We start from the raw sequence: 20,644 nt of genomic DNA, 5'->3' as shown, positions 1-20,644 counted from the left end.
GAAAAGTCCATCATCTTCATCTGCCATTCCTCCACTGTTGGGACTTCTTGTGTTTTCCACTTCTTAGCTAACAAAATTCTAGCTGCGGTTGTGGCATACAAAAACAGTCTAACATCTTTCTTGGGCAATTCCAGACCTGTTATTCCAAGAAGAAAGGCCTCTGGTTTCTTAATAAATGTATATTTCAACATTTTTTTTCAATTCATTATAAATCTTCTCCCAGAAGTCTTTCACCTTGGGGCAGGTCCACCACATATGATAAAAAGTACCTTCTTCTTCTTTACATTTCCAACATAAATTATCACTATTATGAGATATCTTTGCCAATTTTACAGGAGTTAAGTACCACCCAGCAGGAAGTGTTGCAGCTTCCGCTAGGTAATTCAGTCCCTCCTGCTGAGGAACTCCAGGTTGTGGGGGCACCTTTTTCATCCCAATAGCCACAAATCCTTCTGAGCAACCTTACAGGATCCACATTCCAGGAATAGGTGGAGCTGGAAGCAAAATGGGCTGCGGGGCAAGATAACCTATATGACTTTGACCTCTTATATTCCAGACTTAATTCTCCACACACACAAAACATCCATCTCCCAGGCAAGCAAGAATTCATCAGAGTTGGAGGACGCATCTGAAAATCAGGCAGAGACATTAATGGGAGAAGCAAAGCAGGGATTTGGCTGGGTGCGGCTGGGGAGGGGGGTGGCCTGAGGAGAGTCCCCAGGGCCAGGTGAAGAGGGCTGGAAGGCCACATTCAACCCCAGGGCCTGCAAGGAGCGAGAAAGCAGCAAATTGCACTATGCAAGTAGGAGTTAACTTCTTATTAGCAAGAACACAATCTGCACAGGCTGAGTGGAGTGTCAGGCCTAATGGGTACAGCAGCGCATCCCCGATAGGCCTGGGTCACCTACGGATCAGTTGCCAAGGTTGAAAGTCCCCTCCACCGCACAGCCATCCAAGTCCTCTTGAAGCAATTGGAGACTGCGCCTGCGTGTAGCCAACCTCTCCTCCGCTCTCTGCATGCCTCTTCTAGTACTGGGAGACCAGGATGGAAGGGGAGTGTGTTGCAGCAGGAGGGAGAGACACGTAGGACTCTTCACCAGTGGGACTCATCTCTGCCTCTTGGTCCGCTTCCACTTCTGGTTCTCTACTTCTCTCTAGCACAGAATCTCCCCGCTCACGAAGCCCTGTTCCCTTTCCATCTTCCGACACCTCCTCCTCCCAGTCCTTTCCCTTTCTGTACCTACTGAGCTTGTTCAAGGCTCGCTAGGGCCCATGGCTGGTGTTGTGATTTTTCATTTCAGAACTGCAGATCTTGGGGGGCGGGGGGCTGCCCTCTGCCTGTCGACGCCTCCCTCTCGCTTTTCACCCCGCAAGTTTCAGAGTAAGCGACGCCTTGCTTTGCAAACGGTCTCTGTACCCATGTAGGTGAATTTGAATGCTGCAAAATATTACGCCTCCCATTGCAAGATGTTCCCAGTATTTACTTTTTTCCTTTCAAGCTTCATCTCTATAAATAACTAGCTGTCTTGCTTGAATTTCCCCCCTCCTGTGTGTCCTTGCTGTTTGCTGTTGTGGGTTGAGGATTTGTGAATGCCTTTGAGAATGTCTTTGTAAGCTCCTTGGGGCAGGGAACGGTGTTTGTATAACTTCCTATGGTCCTCTCTAAATAAAAAGAGTTCTCCTGCTTGCATCTCTCACATTTGTCCAGCTTTGTTATGTTCACAAACGTTCAAGCAAATTGTACGGTGTCTGTGGTGGTGGTGGGGCACTTCTATATTCAATAGCTTTTTGTGTGGAACAATTTGAACCTCTGGGGTGTCTAATAATAATAATAATAGTAAATTTTATTTATACCCCGCCCTCCCCAGCCAAGACTGGGCTCAGGGTGGCTAACAACCAATAAAAAAATCAAGTTGATTGAAATACAACTTAAAAACAAGATTAAAATACAACATTAAAACATTAAAATGCAGCCTCTTCACAGGAGGAGAAAGGAAAAAAGAAAGAGGGGGAGGGAATCAAACTGACTCCAAGCCAAAGGCCAGGTGGAACAACTCTGTCTTACAGGCCCCGAAGAAAGAAATCAGATCCTGCAGGGCCCTGGTCTCATGAGACAGAGCGTTCCACCAGGCTGGAGTCAGAGTTGAAAAGGCCCTGGCTCTGGTTGAGGCTAATCTGACTTCCTTAGGGACCTCTAGGGTGTTGCTATTTATGGACCTTAAGGTCCTCTGTGGGGCATACTGGGAGAGGCAGTCCCGTAGGTATGAGGGTCCTAGGCCGTGAAGGGTTTTAAAGGTCAAAACCAGCACCTTGAACCTGACCCTGTACTCCACCGGGAGCCAGTGCAGCTGGAAAAGCACTGGGTGAATATGCTCCCATGGCAGGGACCCCGTGAGGAGCCTCGCTGCAGCATTCTGCACCCGCTGGAGTTTCTGGGACAGCTTCAAGAGCAGCACCACGTAGAGCAAGTTACAGTAGTCAAGCCTGGAGGTGACCGTTGCATGGATCACTGTGGCCAGGTCGGGGCAGGAAAGGTAAGGGACCAACTGCTTGATAAAGGCAGTTTACAGCTAGAGGAAGAGAACAGCACATTGGAGCATCTTTGTGGTTGCACATGGGAAACCCAGGCTCAAATAGATTACCCAGGTCCCTAGGCATTATCAAATCCATCATTTGTGTTTCAGACAAAACTACCTCACAGGGTTGTTGTAAGGAGTGGTTCTCGGAAGTCTACTTTTGAGGAGAGGGCGACCCGCTAGCGTCCAATTTCCCTTCTACTCCCCAGACCCCACCTGACCCCTAACATCCTTTGCCTTTTTCCTGGGGTGTGGTGGCTATGAGTCAGCTCACACGCCCTCCATCCTTTCTGTGATAAGAGATGTCCCCTCCAACATTTCTCTGATGAAAATAAGGTAAAGGGACCCCTGGCAGACGACTCTGGGGTTGTAGCGCTCATCTCGCTTTATTGGCCGAGGGAGCCGGCGTACAGCTTCCGGGTCATGTGGCCAGCAGGACTAAGCCGCTTCTGGCAAGCCAGAGCAGCGCACGGAAATGCCGTTTACCTTCCCGCCGGAGCGGTACCTATTTATCTACTTGCACTTTGATGTGCTTTTGAACTGCTAGGTTGGCAGGAGCAGGGACCGAGCAATGGGAGCTCATCCCATCGCAGGGATTCGAACCACCAACCTTCTGATCGGCAAGTCCTAGGCTCTGTGGTTTAACTCACAGCGCCACCCGCGTCCCTTTCTGTGATAACATTTCTCTGATGAAAATAGGGACGTCCTATTTCGGAAAACGGGTAAAAGCCTCAGAGAAGCTGCTAGGAGTTGCTGTCGTCCGTCCCCACCGATGTATTTCTTATCCATTAAAAAATTGGTGTGGCTGAAAGTGTGGACCAGGGGAACCGCTGTTTTGCTCTCCCCAAAAAAGAGACCTTGGAGCATTTTACGGGAGATGCTGTTTGGTTATAGTGTAACCAGCGAATGCCACCAGCAGAGAACATCGGTTCAGATCAGAGATGGGGAGCAGAGCTTCTAATCAGTAACTCATTGACAGCAGGCAAGAGTCTTGGGCGTTCCTGGAATGCCTTGATGGCTCATTCCTGACAAACCTTTGCAGGGGACCTGCCAGAACCATGCGGAAGTGGTAGCCAGCCCAGCAGAAGCCCCAGAGATGTCGCCCTCCCAGTCATGGGTATATAACAGGGCAGCGATGGGGATTCATTGATTCATAGAACTGTAAGGGATCCTGGCGGTCATCTAGCCCAACCCCTGCAATGCAACACAGGACTCGAACCCACAACCCAGAGATTTAAGAGTCTCGTGTTCTACCAACTGAGCTACCCCAGGCAGGCAGCCTGTGTTCTTACAGACGCTGACGGACTCCCGACTCCCCTCAGCACCTGCAGCCAAACATGGCCCAACATAGCTTACAGCCTTTAATCTGGTGCAGGAAGTACAATAGAGGGAGGCGAATGTGATACAAAGGAGAACGATATAGATTTATTTCAGATAAGTGAATTCATTGGAGCTGCCTTCGCAAACCTGGAGCCCTCCAGGTATTGAGGGATGAGAGGCAGTATGGTGCAGCGGTCAGAGCGCCAGACAAGGATCTGGGAGAGAGCAGGGTTCAAAACCCCATTTGTCCGTGGCAACGCTCCCCCTGGGCAAACCTCTGCCTCTTAGCCTATTCTACCTCACAGGGATGTTGCAGAGATTAAATGAGGAGGGGGACAAGGACCACGTCTGCCGACTTTGAGCTCCTTCGAGAGAGAAAAAGAGGGGATATAAATGCAATAAATGCCTTACTTGAGACTGCAACTCCCATCATGGCGTCTGGAGGGGGCAACATGGGGTTGCTCTGAGACGAGACGACATACGCACTATACACATTTAAGACACATTTCACACACACCCCATCCAAAGAATTTTGGGTATTGTAGTTTGAGAAGGGGCTTCTGGGAACTGTAGTTCTGCAAGGCGTACATCTCCCAGAATTCTCTGAGGGAAAGAATGTGCTTCAAAAGTGACATGTGCTTGCAGAAAATGCACCCACCTGTTTAACTGTTTGGTCTGCCTTCGACACAGAGCTCGCTCCTGTGGGTGCAAAAGTGTTTTTAATGAGCAACAGTGCTCTAATTTTATTTAATTTTTTAAAAATACCCATACAACAGGCAGAAACCAACAGGCGAAGCTTTTCCAGAATACACTTCTACAACCATACCTTCTCATTCATGCTGGATGAAAAGTCCATTTTTATTTGACTTGCAGCCTTGCGGACCACTTGAAAGCTAATGTTTGAAAGTGTGTCTTCAATGAAAGAGACCTACGCTAAGCAGGGATGCCTTAGAGCAGTCACTGCATTCAAATAGGGTTGCCATGTGTCCCCTTCCCCCCCCCCCCAGAACATGTCCTCTTTTTCAGGGGTAAATTTTGAGCCCAATTGCATCTATTTGCTTTGAACGGCCATCCTCGCGTCCTCAGTTCCGCTCTTCAAAATACAGCAAGCCCAAAAAGAGAACCGATTTCTTTAAAAACAGTAAAATTAATAAACCGTATTTCTTAAAAGTACACCCATTTGCTCCTTCCCAAAACACCAGCTGAAAGTTTGCATTTAGATCTGGATTCAAACGCTGGTTCGGCCAAAGGATTCCCTAACACGCCAAAACGTTTTATTTCACTCTCAATTCCTGTCTGTGAAATGGGTCTATTTATATCCTACCCCAGAAAGGCAGGGAAGATAGCAAACATGTGTGTGTATATAGGTATATGCACAAAAGTGAAGACAGCTGCACAGTTGCTAGAGTTTAATCGGTAGATGGTGCCCAAATCGCTTCCAGAGGAAACAGGCTTTCCCAGGCCTTACGAGTTAAAAGCAACAACACTATTAAAATATTTGGCTGCAATCCTAGCCCATTAAAGTCAATGGGAATTTTGGAACCGACTTCAGCGGAGGGAGCAAAGATCACACCCTTTCCATTCCTGACTTGCTACCTCAAAAACGGAGGGAGCTTTGGAAAGGAAGAGCTCCGATTTGGCCCAGATCGGGAAGCCACATCCTCTAAACAGAGAAATGGGAACTGACAAACCTCAAAGGCATAACCCAGCTGGAGATTCGCTTTTGGGGCAACTCGGTGCAGGAGATGCTCCCGCTGGGGTGCACCGCCAGCGCAGCCAAACTGAAATCCACGGACCCACCGATGGCTTTTTGTCACGGCTATTGCTACAGAGGAGCTCCCTGTGCAGGAGCAGTCTACCTCTGAGAATCAGTTTGCTGGGGAGCAATCGTAGAGGGAGCAATCGCTTCCAGGCTTTCTTCTTTGAAGCGTCTGGCGGGACACTGTGGGAAGCCAGATGCTGGCTTAGATAAGTCCTGGGGTCGGATCCAGCAAGCAGTTTTTACGATCCTCCTGCGCTTAGCAAGCTGCTTTCAAGGGCGCTTGTTTGCAGAACCGACTCTCGCAGCGCAACGCTTTGGCACAACCCGATCCTATGCCCCTAGGAACAAGCCTTGCATAGGATGGCAGTTGCGAGGCCTGCTCCAAGGAGGTTTCAGGGTCTCGCGGCTGCAAGACCTGGAAGTCGAAATATAATATCCCTTCCGAAGAGACAAAGGGGGGGGGTGACTCCTCGTTTCCTCCTCCTCCTCCTCTCTCTCCCTTTTTAATTGCACAAGAAATGTTCCCAGAGACTTTGCTTTGCAAAAGACCACCCCCCTTTTCTTCTTCCTTTTTTAAAAAAAAGAAAGAAAAGAAACCACGCCTCTTGAGGGGGAAAGTTTATGTGAAATGCTAAAAAAAAAAAAGGCAGAGGGAAAAAAAAGAACCACGCAAAAATAAACACAACAAACAAACGGCTGGAGAGAGTAAGACGGGATGCCGTTTGCAACGCCGCCGGGGGCTTCTGCAACCATTTTTTAAAATTACTTTTTGTAAATTATTTTATTTTTTTAAAAAATGCACGATGGCGAGAAGGGCCCCCCGACCCCCACCCCCGACCCCGGAGAATTCCTGCGCATAATTGGAAGGGCGCTTCTTCGTCTTCTTTGCACTGAGATGCGGCGGGGGGCTCTCCATTTGAATCCGACGGGCCGGCCGGATTCCTGGGCCTGAAAGTTTGGCGTCGCAACCATCACCCTCGGCTTTCCTTCCGCTTCTCCAGCCACCGGGATCTTCTTTCTTCTTCTGGGAAGGAAACGAACCAGAAGTCCGGATCGCGGGTGGTGGGGAAACGGCGCTTGGACCTCCTCCGGGAGCCTGGATCGAGCAAAAGGAAAAAGCGAATCTGCAAGGCTGCGATCTCCCTTCCTCCCCCTTTTTTTTGCATTGTTGCAAAATCCAGCGCGGGCTGCTGCTGCTGCAGCCGTCCACCCGCCCCGCTTAAAACTGAACTGCAAAACTGCGCGAACTTGCCTGGAAGTTTGACTGCTGCAAGATCTGCCTCTTTCTCTCTCTGCCGCTTCCCCCCCCCAAAAAGGCCGCCCCCACTTTCTTTGCACGGCGGAAAGGAAGCGCGGATGGGCGCCGGCGCGGTGCCCCGGACGGTTTAGAGAGAGGGGGAGCCAGGAAGGGGGCGATTCCGGGGGTAGCTTTGGAAAGCTGGGCGCGTAAAAACAATGGCGGAGGGGGAGGCCGGGAGGAGAAGCCCCCTTTCCCGGAGCGCCTCGTGCAAGCGCCTCGAGAGGTGGATCGGGCCCCAGGAGCGGGCCGGAGGAGGCGGCGGCATCGGCGGCCCCCGGGGGGAGCGGGAGGCGGCGGCGCGCCCGGGCGCCCAGCCGTGCCAGGGTCAGCCTCCAAGCGCCAGGGCGCAGCAGCAGCCGCCGCCGCCGCCGTCGCCAGCACAGCCCATCGGACGGCGATCGCCCAGCCGAGCTGCTTCGTTCAGCGTCTCCCGCAGCGTCGCCAAGCTCTCGTCTTCCTCGCCTTCTCCCGGGCCGGATCCTGCTCCTCCGACGCCGCTGCCGGGCGGCCGAGCCCTGCGGAGCCTGTCGCCGTCGGTGCGCCAACTTTCGCGGCGCTTCTGCGCGCCCCAGAGCGAGCCGGGCGCGGGGAGAGGAGGCTCCTCCACCTGCGCCGGGGCCAGGGAAGACCAGGCGGCTCGGCCCGCCGATGAGACGCCGGCAGCCGCCGCCGAGCAGCCTCCTCCTCCGCCTCCTCCTCCTCGGGGGAAAGGACTGAGCGAGCCCCCCAAAGGCGGAGACGCGGCGCTCGACTGGCCCAGCGTGACCGAGATGCGCAAACTTTTCGGAGACGGCTTTCGACGCCAACAGCAGGGAAGCCCCCGAGGCGACGCCGTCGAGGAAGGCGCGGCACCGCGCGCCCCCCAAGACCAAGCCGGGCAGCTGGGGCACCTGCTGGGCAGCATGGACGGCGCCCCCCGCCTCCTGCCCGATGGGGCGGCGCCCGGGCCCAGGGAGGAAGAGAGGCCCCGCGTCGCGGAGCAGCGCCGGGAGGCCCCCCCGACGCCTCCCCCGCGCAGCTGCATCCCCTTTCGGACCCACCGCCTGCCCGCCGGGGGCGCCCCCCGGATCGAGGCGGAGAAGTTGCCGCAGCCGCCGCCGCAACTTCGGGAGAGTTTACATTCCTGGCATAGTTGGACGCTGCTGCCAGCTGCCTCTTCGTCCTCTTCTTCCTCCTCCTCCTCCTCTCCAGCCGTCCTTCTTCTGGGCGAAGGTGGAAGCAGCAACTTCAGGCCAGGGGAGATTTCCAGCAGCGAGGAGGAGCTGATGGGCAGGCCCAAGGGGGCCCCCCAGCCAGCTGCCTGCTCCCCCCCTGGCGGCAACGGCTGGCACGGATCTCCCCATGAGAGGTCCTCGGGGAGCGAGGAGGAGGACCGCCTAGCCGCCCCCAGGAAGCGCTCACTCCGGAAGAAAAAGAAGGACCCCTTGCCTCAAGAACAGGCCTCTGACAGCGATGGGCTGGTGGCGGGGATGGAGTGGTACCTCAAGGCCCAGGAGGACCTGGCGCAGACCCTCTCCCTGCCCTCTGACGAAAGGACTAGGCCGTCTCCCGAGGTCAAGGCCTCAGGCACCGCCAGCTTGCTGGGCGAGGCCAAAGCTGCAGGCGAGGGCCCCATCTTGGGTCGAGGCCCGCTGGAAGGCGGCAACAGCTCCCTGCTCGGCAACCACGGGCTCCTCTCCTCAGCGCCCACTCTCCCACTCGTCTCCCGAGTCTCCAAAGTGAACATTCCCCCTTTCTCCCCGAGCCCCTGCGGGTCGCGAAGCAGCAGCAGGTATTCCAGCACCGAGACGCTGAAAGAGGAGGACCACTTTGGGGCCGCCTGGCCTGGCCAAGGCAGGGGCTCGCAAGGGGGTCCGGGCCTGTTCCGCTCCCCGAGCTTCAACCAAAGCGACAGCCTCGCTCGGCTGCAGGCTCAGGTCCGCGCCCGCCCCAAGTTCCCCTTGGGGATCGTCCGAGCCAAGCAGGACTTCCCTCCGTATGAGAACCTGCGCGGCGTCGGCCTGGAGGCAGCGGAGAAGTCCAGGAACAGGAAGTCCATGTCGAACCCGGATATTGCGACCGAGACGCTGGCGCTGCTCAGCTTCCTGAAGTCGGACCTCTCGGATCTGAAGGCCAGCAGGAAGGACGGCAGAGCCAGCCAACTCGAGGAGGAGGAGGAAGAGGCCTTTGCTGGCGGCAGGTGCAGAAGTTACCAGCATGGCCTGGCTGGACAGCAGCTGGTAGGTAGAACCCAAAGCGAGGCTCAGCCACCAAACCGGTGGGCACCGGGCGGCAGCCGGCCGACTCTGAAAGACCTCACGGCGACCCTGAGGCGGGCCAAGTCTTTCACCTATTCGGACAAACCCGTTCCCCGCCGGCTCTTCCACCAGAGTGCGATGAAGCAGAGCTCCTCCGAGCTCCTCCTCACCAACGCCGGGGACCAAGATGCTGTTTGCGGCCGTGGAATTGGCCGAGGTGGCGAGGACAGCGAGTTGCCCGTCGTCATTCAAGACCAGTACATCCAAGAAGCCAGGCAGGTCTTCGAGAAGATAAGCAAGATCGGCTCCCAGCACGATTACAACTTCGGTCTGGACCAAAAAGATGCCGGAAGCGCGGAAGGCAAAGGAGAGGATTTGGAAATGTGGAAGGAGGGAGCTGTGGAAGAAGGCCGCGGGCAGGGCTTGCGGAAGGCGGACTCCGAAGGGAACCTGTCCGGCGGGAAGTCTTTGGAGGAACTCTCGGGCCCTGAATCCAGCATGACGGACGAAGGCATCGTAACCGAGCCCGAAACAGGCCCTGCCTACAGTTACCTTAACCCGTCAGTTGCGGCCTGGAAGCACCAAAGAGGAAGCGAAGGCAGCCTGTCTGCGGTGAGCTTTCCAAACCACACAGCCAAAGCGAACAGCGAGAAGTTGGGCGCCGCCGAAGAGGCCCTTCCCAACGCCAAGACAGCGCTGGAGGCGCCTTCTACGCCCAGTGCTCTCCGCCGGCGTAGGAAGTTCCCGTCGGTGGGGAACGGCACCTCCGAGTCCAGCAGCGGGAGCAACGGCGAGTCCAACGGCGAGGCCTACCGGTCCTTGAGCGACCCCATGCCGCACAGGAGGTCCTCCCTGACGGACGACACAAATAACTTCTCCGTCGACAGTAACCTCCTGGGGTCGCTGAGCTCCAAGTCGGGGATGCCGGAGGCCTCTGCCGTCGCTCTCTCCGAGTGCGCCGCCAGTGCCGCCAGCGACCTGTCGGTCTGTAGCGAAGGCGTCAAAGACTACAGCACCGTGATCCAGAACATCGTCAGCCAACCTGGCGCCCTGGACAAAGTGATCGACGAGAAGGGCAACGGGAAGACCATCAAGAAGAAGTCGTTCAGCGACCCCAGCCGCCGCGGAGAGCTGTCTGGCGCTGGCTTCGACGGCCCCGGGGAGCCCATTAGCGAGATGGACCAGAGCATCCCCCCCTCCAGCAGCGAGCCCATCCTGTCGGACCAGGTGAGGGAGGCCGATGGCGGGAAACTGTACTCCCAGTCCGAGCACATCCTGCCGGCGGCTTCAGAGGACGACACGGGCGACTCGGCTCCGAGCTACGGCTTCGACCCGAAGCTGGCCGAGGTGTTGTCACCCAGGATCGTCCGCCGAAGCTCAAAGAAGCGCAGCAACAGGGCCAGCTCGCAGGAGGGCCGGGCGGAAGACCCCGATCTGCCCCCCGCCGTCGCCCCTTCCGCTCTGGGGAGAGCCAGGCCGCCCTCCAAGCACACCCGCCACGCCAGCGAGCCTGCCACCTTCATCCCCATCGCGGGCGCCAACACCCCCCCTCCCTTGAGCCAGAATGTCCACGGGGCCACACCGGACCTCCCTCGCCCGCTCGCGAAGCCCTACCCAGTCCTCCAAACCCCTTCGTTGGAAGATGTCACTAAACACTACATCTTGGCCCTCGGTGAGCTGCCCTCCGCCGGCTCGGTGGATACGCCCAGATCCTCGCCCGCCACGCCAACCACGTCTGAGCCCAAACTGCCCAGGTGCCCGAAGCATCATGAGGAGCCGGGCGTCGGCCTGGCCAGGAGCAAGCCGCAAGTGGTGAGTTGTAAGATATTTTAATTCGGTAGGGGCTAAAAGCTCTTTGGCGGGAGGATTCCACCTTTGCAGATGGAGTTGTTAGATCTTGAGTGGCTTGGGTTTGGGAGTCCCCACCTGCTTTTGAGCGTGGCTGAACTTTGGTGCAGCTGTAAATGCAGCCTGCCGTGCTGGAAACTGATATCCCGATGGAGATGATTGGCACCACGGAATTGGTTGTCAGTGGAACGTTTTGGGGAAGGATCCAGGCCTCCTTGCAAGACGGTTGGTTCTGGAGAGGAAGCTGTTGTGTGGAAATACGATGGGCATCTGCGATCTGGTGTGTCTGTGCTGCTGTCCGGGTGTTATTTCGTTTTCCATTTTGCTTTTAATTTGTACTCACGCCCCTTGTAACGATCGGATCCTGTACAAAAAGTCGTAGTGAAACATAACTTTAGAATGAATGACTTAACATCAAGTGGCATTCATCTGTTTGAATATAACAGCGCACAATAAAATTAACAAAATGCCAGCAAATAATTACAGAAATCCACTCTTAACTATTGCAATGATTACCAAACTATGATAAACAAAAAATAACGCCAAGTCACAGTGCATAAAATGCCACAATACGTAAAAAGCCATGTAAAATAAGGTTACCAGATTTTTTTCAATGAATCTGGGGACGCTTTTCAACTTCCTCCTAAATAGATGGATTTTGTCAGGGGGCTGATTTGTAAATCTGGGGACTGTCCCCCGGAAACGGGGACATCTGGTAACCTTAGTGTAAAAGGATCAAACTGAGGAACAAAGACTTATAAAATCATTCCTAGCGCTCATGCACAAGTGGACCCAAGACGGCTGCACCAATATCAGTGTTTTATGGTGTAAGGCTGCAGCCCACCGTCTCCCAAAATTCCTGGTTGAGGAGTAAGCAATTTATTCCTCTGGGTTTGGTTGACATGCTTAGAGCTTGTGGTAGTGAAGATCTTGAGAGGTTTGATGTCGGGATAAGAGGTTCCTAGAGGAAGCACAGGCCCAGCTCTAGCCAAAGAGTTTAGCTTTCCTTCTGGGAAACCCAGTGCCCAGCGAAGCGTTGAAACTGTGCGCCCAGTAGGACAGCCTGACTTGTGTTTTTTTGCTAACTTGTGGTGTCTGTGTGACCAGGACACTTGTCTCCAGCTTGCACATGAGCTCATTGGTCCAGAGAACCGTTCTCTTCCTTGCCTTATATCATTCCTGCCTTTGTGGAAGAGGCATCGCTCCGTGGTACATCATCTGCCTTGCATGCAGGAGGCTGCGGGTTCAGTTTCCCAGGGAAGGACTGGGAATCAATGTTAGAAATTCAGATACAGTGGTAGCTCGGGTTACAGGCGCTTCAGGTTACAGGCGCTTCAGGTTACAGACTCTGCTAAGCCAGAAATCGTACTTTGGGTTAAGAACTTTGCTTCAGGATAAGAACAGAAATTGCGCGGCGGCAGCGGGAGGCCCCATTAGCTAAAGTGGCACCTCAGGTTAAGAACAGTTTCAGGTTAAGAACAGACCTCCAGAACGAATTTAGTTCTTAACCCGAGGTCTGCGTATGTGCGGGTCATGATTTGGTCTTTTGCGCATGCGCAAAGCGTTATTTAGCCCTTCTGCGCATGCGCAAGGGCCAAAACCCGGAAGTAACCCGTTCCAGTACTTCCGGATTCGGCGCAGTGTGCAACCTGAAATCGCAGGTTAAGGGGTGATATGATAGCCATGTTCAAATATATAAAAGGATGTCACATAGAGGAGGGAGAAAGGTTGTTTTCTGCTGCTCCAGAGAAGCGGACACGGAGCAATGGATCCAAACTACAAGAAAGAAGATTCCACCTAAACATTAGGAAGAACTTCCTGACAGTAAGAGCTGTTTGACAGTGGAATTTGCTGCCAAGGAGTGTGGTGGAGTCTCCTTCTTTGGAGGTCTTTAAGCAGAGGCTTGACAACCATATGTCAGGAGTGCTCTGATGGTGTTTCCTGCTTGGCAGGGGGTTGGACTCGATGGCCCTTGTGGTCTCTTCCAACTCTATGATTCTATGAATCCGACGCGCCTGTAACCTGAGGTATGGCTATATAAGTGAATTGCCACATGGTGCCTTCAACCTAGGTTAAGGTCACCATGGTATCTTGGTGACATTTCCTCCCCTGCAGTGGGATGTTGGTGTTGTTGTTAATTTCATTTCCATACCACTTTATATTTTAAAGAGAAAAAAACAGAAGTGGTTTGCAACACATCAGAACAGCAACTAAAACAATCCAGGATAAAACAAATGCAAGCTTCTTGGGAAATATTTCAGGGCCTTCTCTCAGGGATGTTGGGCTTGCCCCATGTTTATTTACTGACTTAATTTATAGAGCTGCCCCCTAGTGGAGGGACTCTAGGGAGCCAGGATTGTGTAGTGGGTCCGGGTTCAAATCCTCACTCAAGTCATGAAGCTCACTCGCAGGGTTGTCGTAGGGATTAACCGGGGGTGTGTGTGTGTGAACCATGTACTCCTTGGAGAAAAAGCTGAGATATAAAGGCAGTATGTAAGCTCTTCTGCTGACCTGCTTAAGAAAGTTGGAGGGGGCCAGCCAGGTGGAGATGTCAGTTGGCCAACCTGGCGCCCAGAGATCTCCCCGTGTTCGCAAGTGGACCCATGCCATTCGCCAAATGCTCCTGCCACCTGGGGGATTTTGAACACGGGCCTGAAGCCCTGGAGAGCCTCTGCTGGCCAGTGCTGACAATACTGCTTTGGATGGTCAAAGCATATTATTCAGTAAGTTCCACAAATGACAACATTTTGGAGGTCCTAAGTCTCAAGGTGGTTAGATTGGTCTCAACTAGGGCCAGGGCCTTTTCAGTACTGGCCCCGATGTGGTGGAACGCTCCGTCACAAGAGACCAGGGCCCTGCGGGACTTGACATTTTCCCTCAGGGCCTGTAAGACTGTTCCCCCTGCCCTTTGGTTTAGACTCAGTCTGACCCTTATGTTCCCCTCCCCTTCTGGTCTTGATCTATCGGCTACTTTTAAAACGAGGCTGCATTTTAAATTGCATTTTAACCTGTATTTTAAATTGGTTTCCCCCCACCCTATTATGTTTTTACTGTAATTATTATTATTACAAGACGGCTTTCTATGTGCCTGTAGCTGAATCTGGGAAGAGAAACGTTGTGATTTGAACGCTCTTCTGCACTAAAGAACAAAAGGTTGCAGGTTCGATCCCATGTGGGGCAGCTAGCTGCATATTCTTGGATATTCCTGGATGATGCTCAGAGTCCCTTCCAGCCCTGCAGTTCTTTGATTTTGTGATCTCCTTGTGCTTAGAGTTGCAGGCTGGCTTTTTCCTCCGACGTGCTGGTTTTGAATGCGTGAAGTTTCTCCCGCAATTGCAGGGGGAAAACACATTCATTCAGCCACTGAGTTTCTCCCACCTCCAGCCCAGTCGCAGGACAGTTTTGCCAGCTTGGCTGTGCTCTCTGCGCATCAGCCAGGAAGGCCCAGGAGTTTGCTTGCGCCCAAAGAGAGGGGAGCCACGTGGTGCTGGACTCGGTGCTGTCATGTGTGAACGCTGCCAACAATAGTTCCCTGGACTGCTATATAAGGTCTCCGCAAAGTGTTAATCCGTTGGCTGGCTGTAGCCGATTTTGTGCCTAGAACATTGGATGAAAAAAAAGGAGAGTTTTCAACTCCTCTGTAGGGGGTTTAGGCGGCCTTCTCTCTATTTTATTTGATTACTTTTATTTTTTCATTTGCTGTTATTTCTGATGTTCTGCCCATTGTCATGCAAAAGCGAACAGAGGGTTTATTATTATTATTATATGCTAAAAAAGAAAAAAAAAACCTCTTTAATATCTCGACATTCCTGCATATGGGTATCTTTTTGTGGGAAGGAATGCAATGCTTCTCGGGTTCGTATTTTGTTTTTGTGCGGCAGAGAGGAACGGTTTCTTTTTCGAAAGCAGGCTTGCGACAACGCAGAGGAATGTGAAAATAAACGGGGATTTAAGATAAAGTTCACACGTATTCAACGTAAGGCTTCTATATATGCATATACACGTACATATAGCCCCGCTGGTAGAGCATGAGACGCTTAATCGCAGGTTTGCGGGTTCGAATCCCGTGCTGGGCAAAAGATTCCTGCATTGCAAGGGCTTGAATGAGATGACCCTTCTATGTTCCTTCCAGCTCTATGATTCTAAGGAAGGACTTCTTGCAGAGTTCATCTGTAGAATTTGCATGTTTTATGCCCTGTTTGGTTGTAATTTTGCAAGTTTGCAATCAGCTTGGATAACCTAGATTTCTTTGTGACTGCATGTAGGAAGTCACAGTAGTCACCCATCAGAGACCTCCCTCCATCTCTCTTCTGGAAGTCTTCTGCCCCAGGGTGGAAGGCAACTAGTGTTTCACCCCTAAAGTTTTATATCTGCCTACGGAGGTATAAAAAAGACTGTAAAAAAATGGACCTGATGTTGCATCCATCCTGGGGCCCATCTAATTCAGGTTATGGACAAGGGCGAAGTTAAATGCAGCTCGCATTGAAAGGCAAACCTGCCCAGTCCACGCTTTGCGAAATAGTAGGTGAACCAACAGTGGGACGCGGGTGGCGCTGTGGGTTAAACCACGGAGCCTAGGACTTGCCGATCAGAAGGTTGGCAGTTCGAATCCCAGCAACGGGGTGAGCTCCCGTTGCTTGGTCCCTGCTCCTGCCCACCTAGCAGTTCAAAAGCACGTCAAAGTGCAAGTAGATAAATAGGTACCGCTCCGGCGGGAAGGTAAGCGGCGTTTCCGTATGCGGCTTAGTCATGCTGGCCACATGACCCGGAAGCTGTACGCCGCCTCCCTCTGCCTATAGAACGAGATGAGCGCCACAACCCCAGAGTTGGCCACGACTGGACCTAATGGTCAGGGGTCCCTTTACCTTTACCTTTAGGTGAACCAAAGCACAAACATCTTTCAAAACACACATTTCTCCATGTTTTGCAATGTATTTTTCCAGCCAAGCGAAAAAATGCATTCGCTTGGAGGGAATGTGACTAAAAATGCACGTGCTGGTAAAAAGGGCATGGAGAAAGTGCATTCTTATTGGAGGGGATTTGCTTTGCATATGCAGCTCAGTTGGTTAGAGATCGTGGTGCTGATAACGCCAAGGTTGCAGGTTTGAAGCCCGTATGGGACAGTTGCATATTTCTGCATTGCAGGGGGTTGGACCAGATAATTGTCGGGGCCCCTTCCAACTCTACATTTCTTTGACCAACCCCCCAAAAATGTGTCTGTTAAGATAAAATTGCACTACGATGCTGATGAGTTTTCATGAGAACTTTTAAAAGAAACCCCCGCAAAGTGATGTGGAGATGTGCGGACCCTCAAGTTAAGATTGAAAAAAAATGAGGAGGAGGGAAACTGAAATGGACAGATTCAACAGGTAAAGGTAAAGGAACCCAGGACGGTTAAGTCTAGTCAAAGGCGACTCTGGGGTTGCGGCGCTCATCTTGCTTTCAGGCCGAGGGAGCCGGCGTTTGTCCACAGACAGCTTTCCGGGTCATGTGCCCAGCAGGACTAAACCGCTTCTGGCGCAACGGGACACTGTGACGGAAACCAGAGCTCACAGAAACGCCGTTTAGCTTCCCGCCAGAGTGGTACCTCTTTATCTACTTGCACTGGTGTGCTTTTGAACTGCTAGGTTGGCAGGAGCTGGGACAGGGCAACAGGAGCTCACTCCGTCACAGGGATTCAAACCGCCGACCTTCTGATCGGCCAGCCCAAGAGGCTCCGTGGTTTAGACCACAGGCCACCCGCATCCCTGAGGGCTTTAAAGGTAAAGGTAAAGGACCCCTGACAGTTAAGTCCAGTCAAAGGCGACTCTGGGGTTGTGGTGCTCATCTCGCTTTCTGGCCAAGGGAGCCAGTGTTTGTCCACAGACAGCTTTCCGACTCATGTGGCCAGCAGGACTAAACCGCTTCTGGTACAATGGGACACTGTGACGGAAACTAGAACGCACTGAAACACCGTTTACCTTCCCGCCACAGTGTTACCTATTTATCTACTTGCACTGGTGTGCTTTTGAACTGCTAGGTTGGCAGGAGCTGGGTCAGAGCAGCAGGAGCTCACCCTCTTGCGGGAATTTGAACCGCCAACCTTCTGATCGGCCAACCCAAGAGGCTCAGTGGTTTAGACCACAGTGCCACCCGCATTCCTACATCCAACATCTTTTAGACAACACAGGGCTACATAGACATTTAGCTTGCTTGCCAGAAGGCAACTTTCTGTGTTTTTTGCTGTCACAAATATTTGGATATAGACTGGACCCTTCGTATGTGCTGCACCAGACATATCACTGCAGCAAAAGAAAGTTTGCACATACAAGACCAGAGTGGGGAAAAATTGCCACGTGCTACATTTCTGTGTCAGGTTGCTGTTAAAAACAGGCTCGGGTTTTGTCTGCAGTGAAATAAATCAACAAACAAACAAGAAACTGCAGCACAGGGGCATTTTTATTTTAAAGTACAGTAGCTACTGCACCTCAGAGCTCAGAAACTCTGGGAAGCTCTGATTTATCGCAGAGAACCAATTTTTCAATCAAAGGGGTGTTGGGGAACCCTTAGCAAACTCAGGGCCTCTGGTCTCAAAACTCTTTTTTTTTTTTTTTTTTTACTTTTTCCGACTCAAGCGTTTTTAAAAATCTGACAGTGAGGAGGGGGAAGACAAATCTGCAGGGGATATAAATGTTAAGGTGGATTTTGAAAATCTGGCTGTAGCAAAGGGATCGATGCGGGTTCTTTGACACTTTTGTGGGTATCCAGCTTTTAAAAAATACAGTGGCACCTTGGTTCTCAAACGCCTTGGTACTCAAACAACTTGGAACCCAAGCACTGCAAACCCGGAAGTAAGTGTTCCGGTTTGCGAACTTTTTTCGGAAGCTGAAAGTACTCCATTTTGAGTGCCACACTTGTTTTGAGTGTTACGCTGAGGTCGGTCTGTTTTTGCTATTTATTTTGCGTTTTTGTAGTGCTTTTTGTTTTTGTGACTGTGTGGAACCCAGTTTGGCTACTGATTGATTGATTGATTGATTGTGTGACTGCAGTACATTGATTATTGCTTTCATTTTATGGATCAGTGGTCTCGTTAGATAGTAAAATCCATGTTAAGTTGCTGTTTTATGAATTTAACATCTAAGAATGTGAACTTATTTAAAGATAACTATGAGAAATGCTGGGCTGAAGTGAAGAAAGATTTCGATATATGGTCAAGATTGAGACTTTCCTTGTTAGGCCGAATTGCTGTAATTAAGATGAATGTATTGCCGAGATTGTTGTTTTTGTTCCAGACATTGCAAATTTTAGATAAGATGGACTGTTTCAAGAAGTGGCAGAAAGATATATCTAAATTTGTCTGGCAGGGCAAAAAACCCAGAATTAAATTCAAGATTTTGACTGATGCAAAGGATAGAGGGGGCTTTGCCCTGCCGGACTTAAAACTTTATTATGAAGCAGCAGCTTTTTGCTGGCTGAAACCATGGCTACTTCTTGAGAATACAGACATTCTGGACTTGGAAGGTTATGATAATAGTTTTGGTTGGCATGCATATTTATGGTATGACAAGGTAAAGGTACACAGAAATTTTAAAAATCATATTATTAGGAAAGCATTGTATAATGTATGGAATCGATATAAAGATTTGTTTGAAAGTAAAACCCCCAGGTGGCTGTCACCAATGGAAGCTAAGGCGGTAAAAAGATTGAACATGGATACAGACTGGCCAAAATATTGTGAAATTATAGAATATGATGGTGAAAAGTTGAAACTACAGAGTTTTGAGAAATTGAAACCTAAAGTCCGAGATTGGTTACATTACTACCAGATTAATGAAACTTTTAAGCAGGATAGAAAACTAGGATTTCAGAAGGAGAGGTCAAAGTTAGAAACAGAATTGCTAGAACCCAATACTAAGAATTTGTCTAGAATGTATAATCTGCTGCTAAAATGGAATACACAAGATGAAACGGTTAAATCAGCCATGATTAAGTGGGCACAAGATATTGGTCATGATATTATGTTTGCTGACTGGGAGCAGTTATGGACCACAGGTATTAAATTTACGGCATGTAGTGCCCTGAAAGAGAACATAATGAAAATGATCTATAGGTGGTACATGACCCCAGTCAAGCTTGCAAAGATATATCATTTGCCCAATAACAATTGCTGGAAGTGTAATGAATGTGAAGGAACCTTTTATCACCTTTGGTGGACCTGCCCAAAGATTAAGGCCTACTGGGAAATGATCTATAATGAAATTAAGAAAATCCTTAAGTGGACATTTGTAAAGAAACCGGAGGCTTTTCTCCTGGGCATGGTCGGCCAATTGGTACCAAAGAAAGATAGGACCTTTTTTATGTATGCAACAACCGCAGCAAGAATCCTTTTGGCGAAGTATTGGAAGACTAAAGAATTACCTACTCTGGAAGAATGGCAGACCAAGGTGACTGAATTTATGGGACTGGCAGAGATGACCGGCAGAATCCGTGACCAGAGGAAAGAGACAGTGGAGGAGGACTGGAAAAAATTTAAAATCTATCTTAAAAATTGTTGTAAAATTTCGGAATGTTAAGATGTCAGGGGATTGGACACAAAGAATTACAGCTATAAATCGAAATTTATAAAGTAGAAACTCTTTTTAAAGAGAATTAAATATAAAAATGGGATGAAGAATTGCTAAAAATTTTGAAATTTGGATGCAGTGAAGGGGAGGTTTGGGGAAGTCGCATTATGTTTGTTTGTTTTTTGTTTATGTTGTAAAATCAATAAAAATTATTATAAAAAAAAAAATAAAAAAAAAAAGTTGCTGTTTTAGGGGTTGTTCTTAAAAGTCTGCAACGGATTACAGTGGTACCTCGGGTTAAGTACTTAATTCATTCCGGAGGTCCGTTCTTAACCTGAAGCACCACTTTAGCTAATGGGGCCTCCTGCTGCCGCTGCGCCACCGGAGCACGATTTCTGTTCTCATCCTGAAGCAAAGTCCTTAACCCGAGATAATATTTTTGGGTTAGCGGAGTCTGTAACCTGAAGCGTATGTAAGCTGAAGTGTATGTAACCTGAAGTACCACTGTAATCCATTTTGCATTACTTTTTATGTGAAAGTGCGCCTTGATTTTGGAACGCTTTGGTTTTGAAACGGACTTCTGGAACGGATTAAGTTTGAGAACCAATGTACTAGGGAAGCTTTTAATGTTTGATAGGTTATTGTATTTTAGTGTTTTGTTGGAAGCCGCCCAGAGTGGCTGGGGGGACGCAGCCAGATGGGCGGGGTATAAATAAATTATTATTATTATTATTATTATTATTATTATTATTATTATTATTATTATTATTATACCACTGTATAGGTATCTAGAATGGGACAATACTGTGTTTTCTCATGCTTGCCTCTTGCTTTCCTCCCTCACTTGGGGCAGAGAGGTTTGTTTGCATGTGAAACCCCTGTCTGTCCTTCGGCCCGTATCTCTGTGATTTAAAGTACGCCAGAGGCTGGTTTCGCCTCTTGGCACAGAGAAAGGGAGAAGGAGCCATCTGATCTCTGCGGGGTGCCTGCCGGGGGGGGGGGGGAACCATTATCCTTCTTCCACCAAGGGGGTTATTATCCTTTCTAAAAGTATATTG

At 50.6% G+C, this 20,644-nt stretch overlaps 1 protein-coding gene across 1 annotated transcript in view; it reads left to right on the top strand.

Moving 5' to 3' along the window:
• Nucleotides 1-4,560: 4,560 nt before the first annotated feature.
• Nucleotides 4,561-20,644, top strand: part of ARHGEF17 (Rho guanine nucleotide exchange factor 17) — a 175,155-nt gene continuing 159,071 nt past the window's right edge. The window contains exon 1 of the mRNA XM_081860000.1: nucleotides 4,561-11,007. Within this exon, the coding sequence (XP_081716126.1) occupies nucleotides 7,114-11,007 (3,894 nt within the window). The 5' untranslated portion in view covers nucleotides 4,561-7,113. The remainder of the gene's footprint in view (nucleotides 11,008-20,644) is intronic.

This window comes from Podarcis erhardii (genome assembly GCF_964252035.2).
Source record: "Podarcis erhardii genome assembly, chromosome: 4".
NCBI classification, from domain to species: domain Eukaryota; kingdom Metazoa; phylum Chordata; class Lepidosauria; order Squamata; family Lacertidae; genus Podarcis; species Podarcis erhardii.
The sequence above is the reverse complement of the archived record's forward strand: the minus strand, read 5'-3'. Positions and strand labels throughout refer to the sequence as shown.